The sequence below is a fragment of the Oncorhynchus nerka genome, linkage group LG9b (genome assembly GCF_034236695.1).
Source record: "Oncorhynchus nerka isolate Pitt River linkage group LG9b, Oner_Uvic_2.0, whole genome shotgun sequence".
Taxonomy (NCBI): Eukaryota; Metazoa; Chordata; class Actinopteri; order Salmoniformes; family Salmonidae; genus Oncorhynchus; species Oncorhynchus nerka.
Window position 1 is genome coordinate 308,781 of NC_088424.1, and position 17,734 is coordinate 326,514.

Consider the following 17,734-nt stretch of genomic DNA (forward strand, 5'->3'; position numbering starts at 1 on the left):
TTATGATATTTGCGAGTCTAACTTTCTCACTCATCATGGTAGCATCCATATGAATGTAGAATTATTCAACCGATATAGATGAAAATACTCTCAAATTAACCTCATCGTCATTGCATCATTTCAAATCCAAAGTGCTGGAGTACAGAGTCAAAAGGACAAAAAATGCGTCACTCTCCCAATACTTTTAGAGCCCACTGTGTATATATATATATATATCTGTGGGTGTGCGTCTTCCGAGCAGACTGCCACTGTTTCAGAGAGGGGGATCTCTATTATCCTTGTGTATGATGATTACATAATACGTTGTTTGATCATCTTCTGCACCTATGAAGGAAGAGTTCTCTACTCAGCCTCCTCTGTAAACTCCTCCTAATGGTGATATTCTAGCCAGCCTATACTCTAGCCACTATGAGTGAAGCACAGGGAACAATGAATGTACACTACATGAAACTAAGGCGTCACTTAATTGACTATCACCGAGGGGGCGGGCTCATACTAGAGCTAGATGATGACTGGAAGTCTGGAATACCGATCAAGACTGTTTACGCTTGCTGAGCAACCTAGGGCCCACCTAACGTAGCAGGGGTGAAAGAAATGCCTCAAACTAGATCGCCTACATACTGAGGTGCATTCAGTTCCCTTGAACGTTTGCTACGTTGCGGAACGGTTTGTACATTTCCCCAGAACGTTCTTGAACAAACTTTGAGGTACAAAAAGTATGTGGACACGTGCCCGTCGAACATCTCATTCCAAAATCGTATTTATTTTTTATTTTTTTCACCTTTATTTAACCAGGTAGGCTAGTTGAGAACAAGTTCTCATTTGCAACTGCGACCTGGCCAAGATAAAGCATAGCAGTGTGAACAGACAACACAGAGTTACACATGGAGTAAACAATTAACAAGTCAATAACACAGTAGGAAAAAAAGTCTATATACATTGTGTGCAAAAGGCATGAGGTAGGCGATAATTACAATTTTGCAGATTAACACTGGAGTGATAAATGATCAGATGGTCATGTACAGGTAGAGATATTGGTGTGCAAAATAGCAGAAAAGTAAATAAATAAAAACAGTATGGGGATGAGGTAGGTAAAAATGGGTGGGCTATTTGCCGATAGACTATGTACAGCTGCAGCGATCGGTTAGCTGCTCAGATAGCAGATGTTTGAAGTTGGTGAGGGAGATAAAAGTCTCCAACTTCAGCGATTTTTGCAATTCGTTCCAGTCACAGGCAGCAGAGAACTGGAACGAAAGGCGGCCAAATTAGGTGTTGGCTTTAGGGATGATCAGTGAGATACACCTGCTGGAGCGCGTGCTACGGATGGGTGTTGCCATCGTGACCAGTGAACTGAGATAAGGCGGAGCTTTACCTAGCATGGACTTGTAGATGACCTGGAGCCAGTGGGTCTGGCGACGAATATGTAGCGAGGGCCAGCCGACTAGAGCATACAAGTCGCAGTGGTGGGTGGTATAAGGTGCTTTATTGACAAAACGGATGGCATTGTGATAAACTGCATCCAGTTTGCTGAGTAGAGTGTTGGAAGCAATTTTGTAGACGACATCGCCGAAGTCGAGGATCGGTAGGATAGTCAGTTTTACTAGGGTAAGTTTGGCGGCGTGAGTGAAGGAGGCTTTGTTGCGGAATAGAAAGCCGACTCTTGATTTGATTTTCGATTGGAGATGTTTGATATGAGTCTGGAAGGAAAGTTTACAGTCTAGCCAGACACCTAGGTACTTATAGATGTCCACATATTCAAGGTTGGAACCATCCAGGGTGGTGATGCTGGTCAGGCGTGCGGGTGCAGGCAGCGAACGGTTGAAAAGCATGCATTTGGGCATTAATATGGAGTTGGTCCCCCATTGCTGGTACAACAGCCTCCACTCTTCTGGGAAGAGTTGGAACATTGCTGCGGGGACTTGCTTCCATTCAGCCACAAGAGTATTCGTGAGGTTGGGCAATAATGTCAGGCGATTAGTCCTGGCTCGCAGTTGGCAATCCTATTAATCCCATTTGATGGGGTTGAGGACAGGGCTTTGTGCAGGCCAGTCAAGTTTTTCCACACCGATCTCGACAAAACATTTCTGTATGGACCTCGTTTTGTGCACGGGGGCATTGTCATGCTGAAACAGGAAAGTGCCTTCCCCAAACTGTTGCCACAAAGTTGGAAGCACAGAATCATCTAGAATGTCATTGTCTACTGACGTTGCTTCCAGAGGCAGTTTGGAACTTGGTGATGAGTGTTGCAACCGAGGGCAGACGATATTTACACGCTACGAGCTTCAGCACTCGGCAGTCCTGTCCTGTGAACTTGTGTGGCCTACCATTCGCGGCTGAGCCGTTGTTGCTCCTAGACGTTTCCACGTCACAATAACAACACTTACAGTTGACCGGGTCAGCTCTAGCAGGGCAGAAATTTGACAAATTGACTTGTTGGAAAGGTGGCATCCTATGACGGTGCCACGTTGAAAATCACTGAGCTCTTCAGTAAGGCCATTCTACTGCCTATGTTTGTCTATGGAGATTGCATGGCGGTGTGCTCAATTTGGTTCACCTTTCAGCAACGAGTGTGGCTGAAATAGCCCGAATCCACTAATCTGAAGGGGCGTCCACATACTTTTGTATAGATAGTGTATATTTATAGAGAAGAGAACCCTGCATCTCAGAAAGACAATGGTGTTATTCTCATCCACTTCAGTAGAAAAGTTAATGCCAGCTACATAGTCTTGCAGAAGGACATACTCAGAAAAGGTTACCGCTGTATGTGAAGTGGTATTACTGCACTACAGTGTTCCAAAAGGGTTCTTCAGGTGTCCTTTTTGGTTCCAGGTAGAACCCTTTTGGGTTCCATGTAGAGCCCTCTGTGGAAGGAGTTCTTATGGAACCAAAAAGGGATCTTCAAAGGGTTCTCCTATGGGGAAAGCCGGAGAAACAATTTAGGTTCTAGACAGCACCTTTTTTTCTAAGAGTGTATTATTTCAGCTGTGGTTGGACGGCAAGTGACACACCATTTACTGCATACTACTAAATGTCTCATTGTGTACTGTACATGTGCCTACCATGTGCATGTCCACTGTCTACAGTAAAAAGTATATTGGGACAGTCAGAGTGATGCGGTGTGTTGTGGTTTGTCTCCCCAGTTCAAGAGGATGCTGAACAGGGAGCTTACTCAGCTATCAGAGACCAGCAGATCAGGGAACCAGGTGTCAGAGTTCATCTCCAGCACCTTCCTAGGTACCTCTCTCTCTCTACCCCCCCCCCCCCCCCCACACCACAAGCCTTCACTGACTGTGCTAGTAGAGACCTGTTATGTGGACCTAATAGTTACTAATCTATATGTATTGTATAGTGACATGTCATTACACCATTACAATATAATTCCATGTAACCACATGATATCTGTGGCACTTCAACTCAATGTAAAGTGGCACCAGCCCTAGTTTCAATAGACAACCATTCTGAACCTATGGTTGTCACGGTGTCAATGTGTAATAACGCGCCGTGTCTGTCCGTACCACAGAAAAGCAACACGACATGGAGATCATGTCTCCGCCCACCAAGGAGAAGACGGACAAGAAGAAGCGCCCCATGTCCCAGATCGTGGGGGTAAAGAAGCCTATCCTGATCCCCAGTGTGGCCCCATCCAGCATTCCCCGCTTCGGGGTCCCTTCCAGTCAGGAGAGCCTCCTTGCCAAGGTAGTCTACACAACCCTTATTTTCTGACGATTTAACTAGAACATACCTCCCTTTTAGGGTTCTGTTCTGTCACAAGTTGTCACTTGTGACAGGATCTAGTAGCCCCCAACACATTTTGGGGGTAAAGGATCTGTTGTTCTTTCTAACTTAAATGTTTTTCCATCTGGCAGGAGTTGGAAGAGATAAACCAATGGGGTGTGGATATTTTCAAAATATCTGAATATTCTGCGAATCGTCCACTGACGGTGGCGATGTATTCCATTTTCCAGGTATGTCATCCATCTGTGTCCACAAAGATACTGTTTGGGAAACTTAGATGATGTCACTGTTGTCTTGAAGGATAAAAAGTGTGTTTCATGTGATTCAAATGGCATTTCTCTAAATAGAATGATCTTTAATTAAGTAGTCTCTCTCTAATGATGACAATTTCGTTTTTTTCCCCCTTCAATGTTTCCTCTATAGGAGCGAGAGCTGCGGAAGTCCTTCAAGATCCCTGCAGACACCTTCATCACCTTCATGATGACCCTGGAGGACCACTACCACCACGATGTGGCCTACCACAACAACATCCATGCTGCAGACGTGGTCCAGTCCACCCACGTCCTTCTCTCCACCCCCGCCCTGGAGGTACGTCAATACAATACAACTTTTTAGCTAGAAACTGACAATACAGTATTTTTAATACCGTATTGTTGTTACATCAATATATGAGTCCCACACACATACGGTATTTACCTGCATTAACATCCCTGTGTTTCTCCCATCTCTGCAGGCTGTGTTCACTGACTTGGAGATCTTGGCTGCTTTGTTTGCCAGTGCTATACATGATGTGGACCATCCGGGGGTGTCCAATCAGTTCCTCATTAACACCAGTGAGTTCACACGGGGCACTAGGATGTAGATGTTTCAAATCTTGGAATCCTTTGTGTGTCCACATTAAAATCAATTCACGGGCCACATCTGGCCCGCACGCCACCAGTTTGAGACCCCCCGCTGTAGAATATCTCTCTTCGTGTGTGTGCGTATATATATCTATCTGTCTTTGTCTGTCCAACACTGTTCCATTCTCTGCTGTGTGTCCGTTCAGACTCAGAGTTGGCCCTGATGTATAATGACGTGTCAGTCCTGGAGAACCACCACCTGGCTGTGGGCTTCAAGCTGCTGCAGGAGAACAACTGTGACATCTTCCAGAACCTCAGCAAGAAACAGAGACAGTCCCTACGCAAGATGGTCATAGACATGGTGTTAGCCACAGACATGTCCAAACACATGAACCTGCTGGCGGACCTGAAGACCATGGTGGAGACCAAGAAAGTGACCAGCTCTGGAGTGCTGCTGCTGGACAACTATGGAGATCGCATCCAGGTTAGACTCAGAAAGAATCCCATTCATTCTCTTAGCAGGGATTCGTATTCAGCATAACTGATGTGAATTAGATGATAATATGGCCATTTTGGCTGACACTTTCATCCCAAGCCTCTTACAATTAACCCATTCATTCAGTGTATTTGGCATATTCAGGAATTGAACCCCAAAACATTTACCTAAACTGACAGCACCATGCTCCTACCAACTGAACCATTGGGAACATATTACTGCACCTGCTGCCTCGACCTGTCTCGACCTCTGAATGCTCGGATATGAGAAGCCAACAGACATTTACTCCTGAGGTGCTGATTTGTTGCACCCTCACTGTGATTGCTATTTGACCCTTATGGTCATCTATGAACTTTTGAACATCTTGAAGAACGATTTGGCTTTAATGGCCATGTACTCTCAAAATCTCCACCCAGCACATCCAGAAATGGACTGGGCTACCCCTCGGATCCTGGTTCCTCTCTAGGTTCCTGTCTTTCTAGGGAGTTTTTCCTAGCCACCGCGCTTCTACATCTGCATTGCTTGCTCTTTGTTTTTTTGGGGGGGCTGTGTTGCTGTATAAGCACTTTGTGACAACTGCTGACGTAAAAAGGGCTTTACAAAATAGATTGGATTGATTGACTGATATGATTCTACGGCCGTTTCATTCCTCAATGCTCAATAGAAGTGGGTTTTGGGTTTCTCCAGGTCCTCCAGAACATGGTTCACTGTGCTGACCTCAGTAACCCCACCAAGCCCCTGGAGCTGTACCGCCAGTGGACCGACCGCATCATGGTGGAGTTCTTCACCCAGGGGGACAGGGAGAGGGACAAGGGCATGGAGATCAGCCCCATGTGTGACAAACACAACGCCTCCATCGAGAAGAACCAGGTGCGGTTACGACACACACAAGCACAGAGACACAGATACACACTATGTACACATGCATAGAGACATACGCTGTCTGTTTCGGGATAAAGGTCTGCATCTCTGGCAAATATGTCAATGAATATATTCCTCTTCCCCTCCAGGTGGGCTTCATAGACTACATAGTTCACCCTCTGTGGGAGACGTGGGCCGACCTGGTCCACCCCGACGCCCAGGAGATCCTAGACACGCTAGAGGACAACCGCGAGTGGTACCAGAGCATGATCCCCCACAGCCCCTCGCCTACCCCCGAGGCCCAGGACAAGGTGGGCCTGCCTGGGGGAGCCATGGGGTCTGGAGGGGGTGGATCTTCCATCGGAGACAAATTCCAGTTTGAGCTGACCCTAGAGGAGGAAGGCGAGTCCGACACAGAGAGCCCCAAAGAAGAGGAGGAGGGGTACAGTAGCACTGGGGCGGAGCCTTCTAGAACTGACCCGGACAGCAGACTCCATTCCATGTCTGCAACTGCTCACCCACACTCTCAGGGGCTTTCTAAAATGGCCACCTCTGTTCTCAATCTCGGTGGCACGACTTTGTCCACTGACTCTGACCCAGACAAGGAGGCAGCCGAAGACAAAGAACATGACCAAGAAGGTAATGCCGGTGTGAGGCGCTTCAGGCTAGGTACATAACACCAGTGCAATGTTCTTTTTTGTTAGTTTTTTTTGTTGATTTTCTGTGCCTCCCCCTGAACCCATCTTTGGCTTCTTTGGACTGAATGGCAGGACAAAGCTGAGGTAGAGAACGTAAAGGGGGTGCGTTCGGGAAGTCTGCACTTACACAGCAGTCACCTTGCACTGGAGAGAGGAGAGCCCCACGGGTTCCTATTTGTTAGGTTGCAGAGAACAGGAAACCGTGCTTTTGAGCTGGTGTTTTGTGTTTTACCGATATGTTTCGGAGTTGAACATGCGTCACCGTGTTTGGCTTACGTTTTTCAAGAGACGCTGAGGTAACCAACCTTCCTGTTTTGACAGCCAGGTCTACGACAAAGGAGCGAGGAATTTTGCACGGACTACTTATGACTGCTTGAAACAATTGACGGCGCGTTGAACTTAGTAACAACAAACGCCATAATGTCTTTTGAGACTTTATGCCACACAGCGCAATAAACAGGAATTTGGCCAATGGCAATGTTTGCCTGCCTTCACAACTGTTGATGATTTGATATTTTATTCAAGGCCTTTCAAAAGAGTGCAGGAAGTGGTTTTTACTGGTCAACTGCAGACCTTACCAGATATGTACCACAAAAGGACAAAGTACAGAGCAGGCCTTCAGAATGGTTTGAGGAAGAGATTGTTTCAAATGCAGCAACAACACTTTTTGGGTACCACTGTTGCAACTGCTACTAGGTGCCTCGCATGGGGTCTTGTGCTAAGATTGACTGAAGCAGCAGCACTACAGCAGCATTACAAACTCTAAAACAATTGGTTTAGGGTCCGTTCTTCCTCACACAGTCCTAACCCGACCCGTTACGTGTACACCTACCTAAACGAACCCTGAGCCAGTCGTTGTCGGGGCATAAAAGTAAGACAAAGCTATGCTGTTTGCACCTGGCGCCTCCCAGTGTTGAAATTCGGGAATTGAAGTCAGCCCGTGTAATACAATTCAAGGCATTGAAAATGCCCATGCCTACTGTAAGTTGACTATAGTTATGTTAATTGGATTGGGTTTAGCTATGGTTTTATTGTACCCAAAGCACTTTGGGTTAAGACTTCAGTTCAGACTTCAACCCTTTTCTGTATGATTTTATTTATTGAACGTCACTCAAAGTGTATACACACGGCTCTATGCTGTACTTGTGTGTGTGTATCTTTAACCTCTTCACGGCACCCATTTTCATCAGTCTGCCTCCACTTTTAGCACTTTTACAATTGAACTCACAGCCAATGCCCTGCTTGAAAGGGCTTGTGCCAATCCATGAACACATTGGAGGACGGTGTAACCAGCACTTACATAGCCTGGCACATTAGGAGAACTGGTTGTTTTTTGGGGGGAACCTGGACTAAGATAAGAACTGTTTGACAGTAGGTCTGTGGACAATGCCCTTTCAAGTCCATTATTGTTGTTACAACACAGTAGGTCTCACGTTTCCCACAGGTAACATCACCACTGGTCACATTTTCAACCAGTTGAATTACTAAATAAGATACATTGTTAGCATGTACTATGTCATCTGGGTTTGTGAAGAAAAAGTTGTAATATTTGCCAAACTATTTCAGAGATGTGTGAAAGATGTGCCACTCAAGCGCAATTCTGCCATGGGCCAGTTCTCTGTGCCCCCCCCCCCCCCCCTTTCCCTTTGTCATTGGTCAATAGTCTGCTCTTCACAGGGACAAAGCCAATGACAGTACAAGTGCCAGGCAAGCATGACACAATTCGTACTGTAATTTCCATTTTGCCCCTGGCTAGTTTCCATCAATGACTGACTGACAGCATTGTTGATCACGTCTCCCTCCCTGTGCACTCGTTCTGTCCAAATAGGTTTTCGGTTTCAGAACAATAATCCCCCGATAACTGTACTTGTCTTAAAGTAAGTGGTATGTTTGAATGGTTGGACGTTTTGATGAATTGAATTTGTAAAGAAACCAAAGCACTCTGTATGGCACTTTCACCAGTCTCTGCACTTCCAGCACAGTTGAGTGTAATGTAACTTGACTCATCCACGTTAGTTTTCTGTCTGTATTCTGGTATTATACGGCCTGATTATTACAATTGATTCACAGCACAGGCTGGACCACTGCAGCTGAAATAGGGGACTTGTTAGGTTATGGAATTTAACCTTTTTGTAACTAACCACAATATATTTTGATAAATATACTTTTTTTTTTTTTTTTTGCAAGATTCACAAGGAGAGTTTTCAAGTAACTAAGATAAACTCATCTGTGGACGAAACACAAACGTCGAACGGCCATCGTGGAGTAAATTTATGTTGTGTTTTTACGAAAGATCTAGAAATGACACTTTCTGGAGCCTTATATTTGCATATGTTTTCTTTCAGCCTAGATTTAATATAAGGTGGAGAGAATCCAGTGTCATGCATAACGTAGCTAAGGAGCACAAACAGTCAAGAACTCAAGCAAGCCTTTCTGCCTTCCTCAGCTGTCATGCAACAACAAAAATTTCACCAGCCCTCACAATGACCGTCTAACATTTATTGTTTTGTATATTTCATTTATTGTTTTGTATACTTTCCTCACAATGCTTTGTGTACAGTTTATTTATTATTTCTATATATATGTCCGAAATGAAGAACTATAGACTTTGTCGGAGGCGGAGTATTTATTTGTAGCTACCTTCCGAGCTTTGGGAGAAAAAAAAAATGGGACAGATTTCAACTACAGAACTCAACCAAATGTTTTAGTTTTCCTATGTCTGCCATTAAAGAAAGCAAAAATACTCAAACTTTCAGGATTTTCTGGATAACATCAGTAGAGTAGGAGATCCCAGTTTCAGACACGCCGTTCCTATGTTTCTCTCCTGAACAGGTCCCAGTTTCCCAAAAGCATCTCAAGGCTAAATTGAACTTAGCGTTATGATGCTTTTGGGAAACTTGGCCCAGAACACCTGTCTGCAGTCTCGACAATCCAAACACAACTGTTTACTACGGGTTTCTAAGCGCTTACTGTTACTGTACGCCTGTCCACCTTTTCAATAAAGGAGTCTTCATGCTTTTGACATCATGGATGCTTATTGGAAATAATGTTGACCATGGAATGCTACAATGATACACACGGTTTTTTTCCCAATGACACGAAATTCAGATTACATTACGGTTATCTAAGTGCATTTCAATAGGAGCTTGTTTAAACAATCATTCTAAATAAAAACATATTTATGTTGACTACAGTCATACTAGCAAGGGATAGATGGAAAAATAATTGAATCAGGAGCTATCAGTGGTGCGATGGGTTGGGCCCAGTGATGGACAGTTGAAGTCGGAAGTTTACATCTTAGCCAAACACATTTAAACTCCGTTTTTCACAATTCCTGACATTTAATCTGAGTAAAAATTCCTTGTTTTAGGTCAGTTAGGATCACCACTTTATTTTAAGAATGTGACATGTCAGAATAATAGTAGAGAGAATAGTTTATTTCAGCTTTTATTTCTTTCATTACATTTTACATTTACATTTAAGTCATTTAGCAGACGCTCTTATCCAGAGCGACTTACAAATTGGTGCGTTCACCTTAAGACATCCAGTGGAACAGCCACTTTACAATAGTGCATCTAAATCTTTTAAGGGGGGGGGGGGGTGAGAAGGATTACTTTATCCTATCCTAGGTATTCCTGATAGAGGTGGGGTTTCAGGTGTCTCCGGAGGGTGGTAATTGACTCCGCTGTCCTGGCGTCGTGAGGGAGTTTGTTCCACCATTGGGGGCCAGAGCAGCGAACAGCGAATTACATTCCCAGTGGGTCACAAGTTTACATACACTCAATTAATATTTGGTAGCATTGCCTTTAAATTGTTTAACTTGGGTCAAACGTTTCGGGTAGCCCCAACATTTGGGTGAATTTTGGCCCATTCCTCCTGACAGAGCTGGTGTAACTGAGTCAGGTTTGTACAGTGCCTTGCGAAAGTATTCGGCCCCCTTGAACTTTGTGACCTTTTGCCACATTTCAGGCTTCAAACATAAAGATATAAAACTGTATTTTTTTGTGAAGAATCAACAACAAGTGGGAAAACCTAATGGAGTCTGCAAAAGACCTGAGACTGGGACGGAGATTTGTCTTCCAACAAGACAATGATCCAAAACATAAAGCAAAAGTATTAACTTAAGGGGGCTGAATAATTTTGCACGCCCAATTTTTCAGTTTTTGATTTGTTAAAAAAGTTTGAAATATCCAATAAATGTCGTTCCACTTCATGATTGTGTCCCACTTGTTGTTGATTCTTCACAAAAAAATACAGTTTTATATCTTTATGTTTGAAGCCTGAAATGTGGCAAAAGGTCACAAAGTTCAAGGGGGCCGAATACTTTCGCAAGGCACTGTAGGCCTCCTTGTAGGACTCAGTTATGCCCACAAATTTTCTATAGGATTGAGGTCAGGGCTTTGTGGTGGCCACTGCAATACCTTGACTTTGTTATCCTTAAGCCATTTTGCCACAACTTTGGAAGTATGTTTTGGGGTCATTGTCCATTTGGAAGACCCATTTGTGACCAAGCTTTAACTTCCTGACTGATGTCTTGAGAGGTTGCTTCAATATATCCACATAATTTTCCATCCTCATGATGCCATCTATGTTATGAAGTGCACCAGTCCCTCCTGCAGCAAAACACCCCCACAACATGATGCTGCCACCCCCGTGCATCATGGTTGGGATGGTGTTCTTCGGCTTCGGTGGTCATTATGGCCAAACAGTTCTATTTTTGTTTCATCAGGCCAGAGGACATTTCTCCAAAAAGTAGGATCTTTGTCCCCATGTGCAGTTGCAAACTGTAGTCTGGCTTATTATGGTGGTTTTGTAGCAGTGGCTTCTTCCTTGGTGAGCGGCCTATAGATACTTTTGTACGTGTTTCCTCCAGGATCTTCACAAGGGCCTTTGCTGTTGTTCTGGGATTGATTTGCACTTTTTGTACAAAAGTACGTTCATCTCTAGGAGACAGAACGCGTCTCCTTCCTGAGCGGTATGATGGCTGCATGGTCCCATGGTGTTTATACTTGCATACTATTGCTTGTACAGATGAACGTGGTACCTTCAGGCATTTGTAAATTGCTCCCAAGGATGAACCAGACTTGTGGAGGTCTACATTTATTCTCTGAGGTCTTGGCTCATTTCTTTTGATTTTCCCATGATGTCAAGCAAAGAGGCACTGAGTTTGAAGGTAGACCTTGAAATACATCCACAGGTACACCTACAATTGACTCAAATGATGTCAATTAGCCTGTTAGAAGCTTCTAAAGCCATGACATACTTTTCTGGTATTTTCCAAGCTGTTTAAAGGCACAGTCAACATAGTGTATATAAACTTCTGACCCACTGGAATTGTGATACAGTGAAATATAAGTTAAATAATCTGTCTGTAAACAATTGTTGGAAAATGACAGATGTCCTAACTGACTTGCCAAAAGTATAGTTTGTTAACAAGACATTTTGTGGAGTGGTTGAAAAACGAGTTTAAATGACTCCATTTAATCTTCTTTCTTCAACTGTAGCTCAGCATTCAACACCATAGTACCCTCCAAGCTCATCATTAAGCTTGAGGGCCTGGGTCTGAACCCCTCCCTGTGCAATTGGGTCCTGGACTTCCTGACAGACCATACCCAGGTGGTGAAGGTAGGAAACAACATCTCCACTTCACCGATCCTCAACACTGGGGCCCCACAAGGGTGCGTGCTCCGCCCCCTCCTGTACTCCCTGTTCACCCATGACTGTGTGGCCAAGCACGCAGACAAGCATGCAGACAACACAACAATAGTAGGCTTGATTACCAACAACGACGAGACAGCCTACAGGGAGGAGGTGAGGGCTCTGGGAGTGTGGTGCAAGGAAAATAACCACTCAATGTCAACAAATCAAAAGGACATGATCGGGGACTTCAGGAAACAACAGAGGGAGCACCCCCCTATCCAGCGCCCCTTCAACCTCAGGAGGCTGAAGAAATTTGGCTTGTAACCTAAAACCCTAACAAACTTTTACAGATGCACAATTGAGAGCATCCTGTCTGGCTGTATCACCTCCTGGTACAGCAACTGCACCGCCCACAACAACAGGGCTTTCCAGAGGGTGGTGCGGTCTGCACAATGCATCACCGGGGCAAACTACCTGCCCTCCAGGACACTTACAGCACCCGATGTCACACGAATGCCAAAAATGTTATCAAGGACAACAATCACCCGAGCCACTGCCTGTTCACCCCGCTATCATCCAGAAGGTGAGGTCAGTACAGGTGCATCAAAGCGGGGACAGAGAGACTGAAAAGCAGCTTCTATCTCAAGGCTCAAGGTCTGTTAAATAGCCATCACAAGCACAGAGAGGCTGCTGCCTATACACAGACTTGAAATCATTGGCCACTTTAATAAATGGAACACTACTAAATTTAAAAATGTCACTTTAATAATGTTTACATATCCTACATTACTCATCTCATATGTATATTCTGCATTCTATACTTCCTACTGCATCTTAGTCTATGCCGCTCTAACATTGCTTGTCCAAATATTTATATATTCTTAATTCCATTCCTTTAACTTAGATTTGTGTGTATTGGGTATATGTTGTAAAATTGTTAGATATTACTTGTTTGACATTGCTGCACTGTCTGAACTAGAAGCACAAGCATTCACTACACCCACAATAGCATCTGCTGAACACGTGTATGTGACCAATACAATTTGATTTTATTACAGCATATTGGATGACTGTCATTCATATTCCATTCACCCAGCTCAATGTAACATTGATAGGTTTAGGCTACTACATGATACTCACATTTTCTCTGTACCCATCACGAGGTTGCTACAACCTAGCCTATGAATGAACGTTTACAAGTAGGTACACAGGTCGAGAGAAATTTGAGTGATCAAGGTGACAGACATTGATACATTCATTGAATGTGTTGGATAGCCATAGCCAGCTAGCCAACATAATCATTAGTCCAATAGTTGCAAACGAGAGTCCTGTAGTCCATAATCAGCTCCTTGGTTTTACTGAAGTTCCAATGTGGGTGCGAGCACTGCTGCCAGACCCAGAGGAGTTCACCTGCCTGAATTGTTTGTTTGTTCATAGTTATATTGCTCAATTTGGTTTCTTTTTTGTTGAACACCAACAGTGTCATTGCGCAAAATGGTACGCAGCATCATCTGTTGTGTGCAACAAAAGTTCAACCTTCACCTTCTGCTACCGTTTCTGTCAAGCCGTCTATGCATACTGTGCATTTTTCGCATATGTTAGATAAATCTATGCGCCACACAGAACGCACTGTAACTGCCTCTGCAAAGCAATGCTGCAAGGCAAACGCAGAGTTCCATTTGAAATGAATGTACTTCTGGTGCACCAAAATGCAATTTAATGTTATTATTTAACCAGGCAAGTCAGTTAAGAACATTTTCTAATTTAAAATGACAGCCTACCACAGGCAAACCCTAACCTATGGGACTCACAATCACGGCTGGTTGTGATACAGTTTGGAATCGAACCTGGGTTTTTAGTGACCTCTCTAGCACTGAATTGCAGTTTCTTAGACCACTGCGCCACCCGGAAGCCTCAATGTGTGATCGAAGTGTAATTCCAAGTGCGTCATAAATTTTAAAGTGGATTGTACATGGCATGTGTGACTTTCTCAATCCTAATCGCTGTAATATGCGCAAAATTTTACAATCTATACCGGAAGTTGTATGGATTCAGTGAGTAAATCAACAACCATCCCCTACTCCTGTGAGTTTCGGCTTTCTTTTCGAGATAAAGCTCACACTCTCGAAAACAGCATTGCTTTGCCTGATGTTTGTTCTACAAAGTAAAAAATGGAAACTAAGAAGGAGGCTGAAGAGGTGGTGTTAGGAACAGACTACGGAGGCGGGGAAACCGGAGACTTCACACGACTCCTGCTGAGCACATGTACAGTGCCAAACAATCCTGGAAGGTGTTGATCATTGTACCAGTGCCTAAGAAGTCAGGGGCCAGATAACCAAATTACTTTTGACCTGTGGCCCTCGTGCCCCTTCTGGCCAAATGCATGGAAATGGTTGTCAGTAAGCACCTTACCCTGTCCATAGCAGATCAACTAGACCTGTTACAGTTTGCCTATAAGGCACAGAGCAGAGGGGGACGGAGGACACTACCCTGACCTTGGTGAACATGGTGGCTAATCACTTTCAACATGCTAAATCATTATGCACACCTTTTATTTATTGATTTGAGTTCATTTTTCAATACAATGCAAATACACACACTGCCTGAAACGACTACTGGACCTGAATGTAAACGGAGGCCTCGCAGGTTGGATCAAGGACCTTTTAACTGACCGCCCGCAGAGTGTCCTCAGGAATGGGGCCCTCTCTGATGAACTGACCCTAAACACAGGGGCGCCCCAGGGGTGTGTCCTTTCAGCGTGGTTGTTCTCTATCTACACTAATGAGATGAAGATCCAAGGAAACAATGTGAGCCTTTTCAAGTACTTGGATGACATGGCTCTGGTAGGACTATTTTTTAAAGATGCTACGTCAGATGGGGACAGCTATTTTAAACAGACCAACAACCTTCAAGAATGTTGCGGGTCAAGTGCCCTCCATATCAATGTGGAAAAGGCAACGGAGTTGATCATCAATGACAACAACTTGCCAATGCCCCAATCACTCTTTCTGAACGACCAACCAGTGGTGGCGGTTGAGTGTTTCAAATACACAAATTGATAACAAGCTGAATTTTACAGAGAATACAGACTGTATTTTTTTTTTTAAGCAAGCCAACGCCTGTTTTTAATCAGGAAATTGAAGGAGTTTAGTGTCATCCAGGATGTTCTGGAGAGGGTGTACAGCGCCTTGGTGGAGAACATCCTCATGTTCAATATGACAGTCTGGTATGGTAATCTGAGCATAAAGGGGCAAAAGCAAACGGACCAAAATAGTAAACACAGCCAGCAAAGTAATTGGTTGACCACAGGCACATTTGAGAAGTCTGTTCCACAAGGCAACCAAAAAGAAGGTTACTGTTATTGTCAGCTCGAGAGGCTTCCATCTGGCCGGTGCTTCAGAATGCCCATGGCCAAGAACGTGTTAAAACAATTTGTTCCTTGTGCTGTTGGACTACTAAACTCAACATAAATTATATTGGTATATGTACTTATCAGTCCAGTGCAGTTGTGAGTGAATGTATCAATGTTCCCTATGTTTTTAGTGTATGCAGTATGATGGACTGGCTGGTTTAAATGATGTGTGATGTGAAAATATGTATATGTGATCCTTTTAATGGAAGGTGATGCCCAAAAAATATATGCATCCTGGATGGACAATAAAGTTTTATTCTATTCTAATGGACACATTCAGATATGTTTATCCCCGTTTCGTTCCGTTTGCCTATGTTTAATTAACTTTTTTTCAACAGAATCGGCGGAATGAATACACCCCTGATCACACGCAAACACATTTCACTTTTATAGTAGCCACATACAAACAGCACGATCCCTTTAATCGTTGTATAATTCCTTCTCACATCTACGCACTCTCCTCCTCTCACCTTTTCCCTTCGCTTGTGAACTTCAGTGCACAACACATCAGCTGTCTGTGACCAAGCGAAAAAACCTTTCCAAGCCAAACCTTCATATAATAACCGCTAATCTCTACACACAGCCTACATCGTTGTCACCATATTAATGTCATAGTCAACATAGCTACTAGAACTAACGCATTACAGACCCACTACAATCATGCAGTACAGTGTACAGTCAGCAGCAAGCAGTTTTGCAGTTTACACTGGCGGGCCCCGATGGCATTACATTTATAAAACCAAAAGCTAACCATGACTTGGAAGAGTTCCAGTGTTCTACAGCCATAGCCAGCAAGCTAGCTAACACTGCATTCCTCTCTGTTTGAGCTGGGTATTTGAGTAGGCCAAACTAGCTAGCTGTATTCGCTGGTTAAGTAAGTGAACATGAAAAAAATCCTCTCTTTCGCTTGTAATTGTTCAAAACTGTTCATCTATTTTCTTTCCCTCTCTTTGCGGTCATCTACTCACCACATTAACTTATGCTTTCAATACTAGATTCATTCTCTGATCTTTTGATTGGGTGGACAGCATGTCAGTTCATGCTGCAAGTCCTCTGATAGGTTGGAAGACGTCCTTTGGAAGTTGTCATAATTACTGTTTAAGTCTATGGAAGGGGAAGGATGGAAACTAGCTGTCCTCCGGCTACACCATGGTGCTACCCTACAGAGTGCTGTTGAGACTACTGTAGACCTTCATTGCAAAACAGTGTGTTTTAATCAATTATTTGGTGACGTGAACATATTTAGTACAGCTTTATCTAAAAATGATAACTTTTTTTATGTTTCATTATTTGTATTTTTCTGAAATTCACTGAGGAGGATGGTCCTCCCCTTCCTCCTTTGAGGAGCCTCCACTGATGGATATAGATCTTCCATGAACCCGCAAACGTGAATAGATTACCTTGAAAACAATGGGCAGACATCTTGGATGCAGTCCAGTTCTTCCTACTCCTCGATCACATCGACAGCGTAATGGCATTTTGGTACACCAGAAATACATTACTTTTCAAGGGAAGGCTGAGTTTGCCTTGCAGCATTGCATTGCAGAGGCAGTTGCAGTGCGTTCTGTGTGGTGCATACGTTGAATTAATCGAACATACACTACCGGTCAAAAGTTTTGGAACACCTACTCGATCAGGGGTTTTTCTTTCTTTTTACTATTTTCTACATTGTAGAATAATAGTGAAGATATCAAAACTATGAAATAACACATATGGAATCATGTAGTAACCAAAAAAGTGTTATTTTATGTTCTTCAAATAGCCACCCTTTGCCTTGATGACAGCTTTGCACACTCCTAGCATTCTCTCAACTAGCTTCACCTGGAATTCTTTTCTAACAGTCTTGAAGGAGTTTCCACATATGCTGAGCACTTGATGGCTGCTTTTGCTTCACTATGCGGTCCGACTCATCCCAAAACATCTCAATTTGGTTGAGGTCGGGTGATTGTGGAGGCCAGGTACTCTGATACAGCACTCCATCACTCTCCCTCTTGATCAAATAGCCCTTACACAGCCTGGAGGTGTGTTGGGTCATTGTCCCGTTGAAAAA

The 17,734-nt window shown here is 43.8% G+C and overlaps 1 protein-coding gene across 7 annotated transcripts in view; it reads left to right on the plus strand.

Annotated features, from left to right (window-relative positions):
* pde4ca (phosphodiesterase 4C, cAMP-specific a) overlaps positions 1 to 15,973 on the plus strand; it is a 74,582-nt gene extending 58,609 nt beyond the window's left edge. For 6 of the 7 annotated variants that reach the window (XM_029642301.2, XM_065013234.1, XM_029642303.2 and 3 more), the window contains 8 exons: positions 3,141 to 3,234; positions 3,521 to 3,696; positions 3,867 to 3,965; positions 4,159 to 4,323; positions 4,469 to 4,568; positions 4,784 to 5,061; positions 5,761 to 5,943; positions 6,084 to 6,986. In XM_029642301.2, coding sequence (XP_029498161.1) covers positions 3,141 to 3,234; positions 3,521 to 3,696; positions 3,867 to 3,965; positions 4,159 to 4,323; positions 4,469 to 4,568; positions 4,784 to 5,061; positions 5,761 to 5,943; positions 6,084 to 6,611 — 1,623 coding nt within the window. In that variant the 3' untranslated portion in view covers positions 6,612 to 6,986. Of the gene's footprint in view, positions 1 to 3,140; positions 3,235 to 3,520; positions 3,697 to 3,866; positions 3,966 to 4,158; positions 4,324 to 4,468; positions 4,569 to 4,783; positions 5,062 to 5,760; positions 5,944 to 6,083; positions 6,987 to 12,136 lie in introns of those variants that run through there. The other variant, XM_065013235.1, reaches the window with a different exon arrangement.
* Positions 15,974 to 17,734: the final 1,761 nt, after the last annotated feature.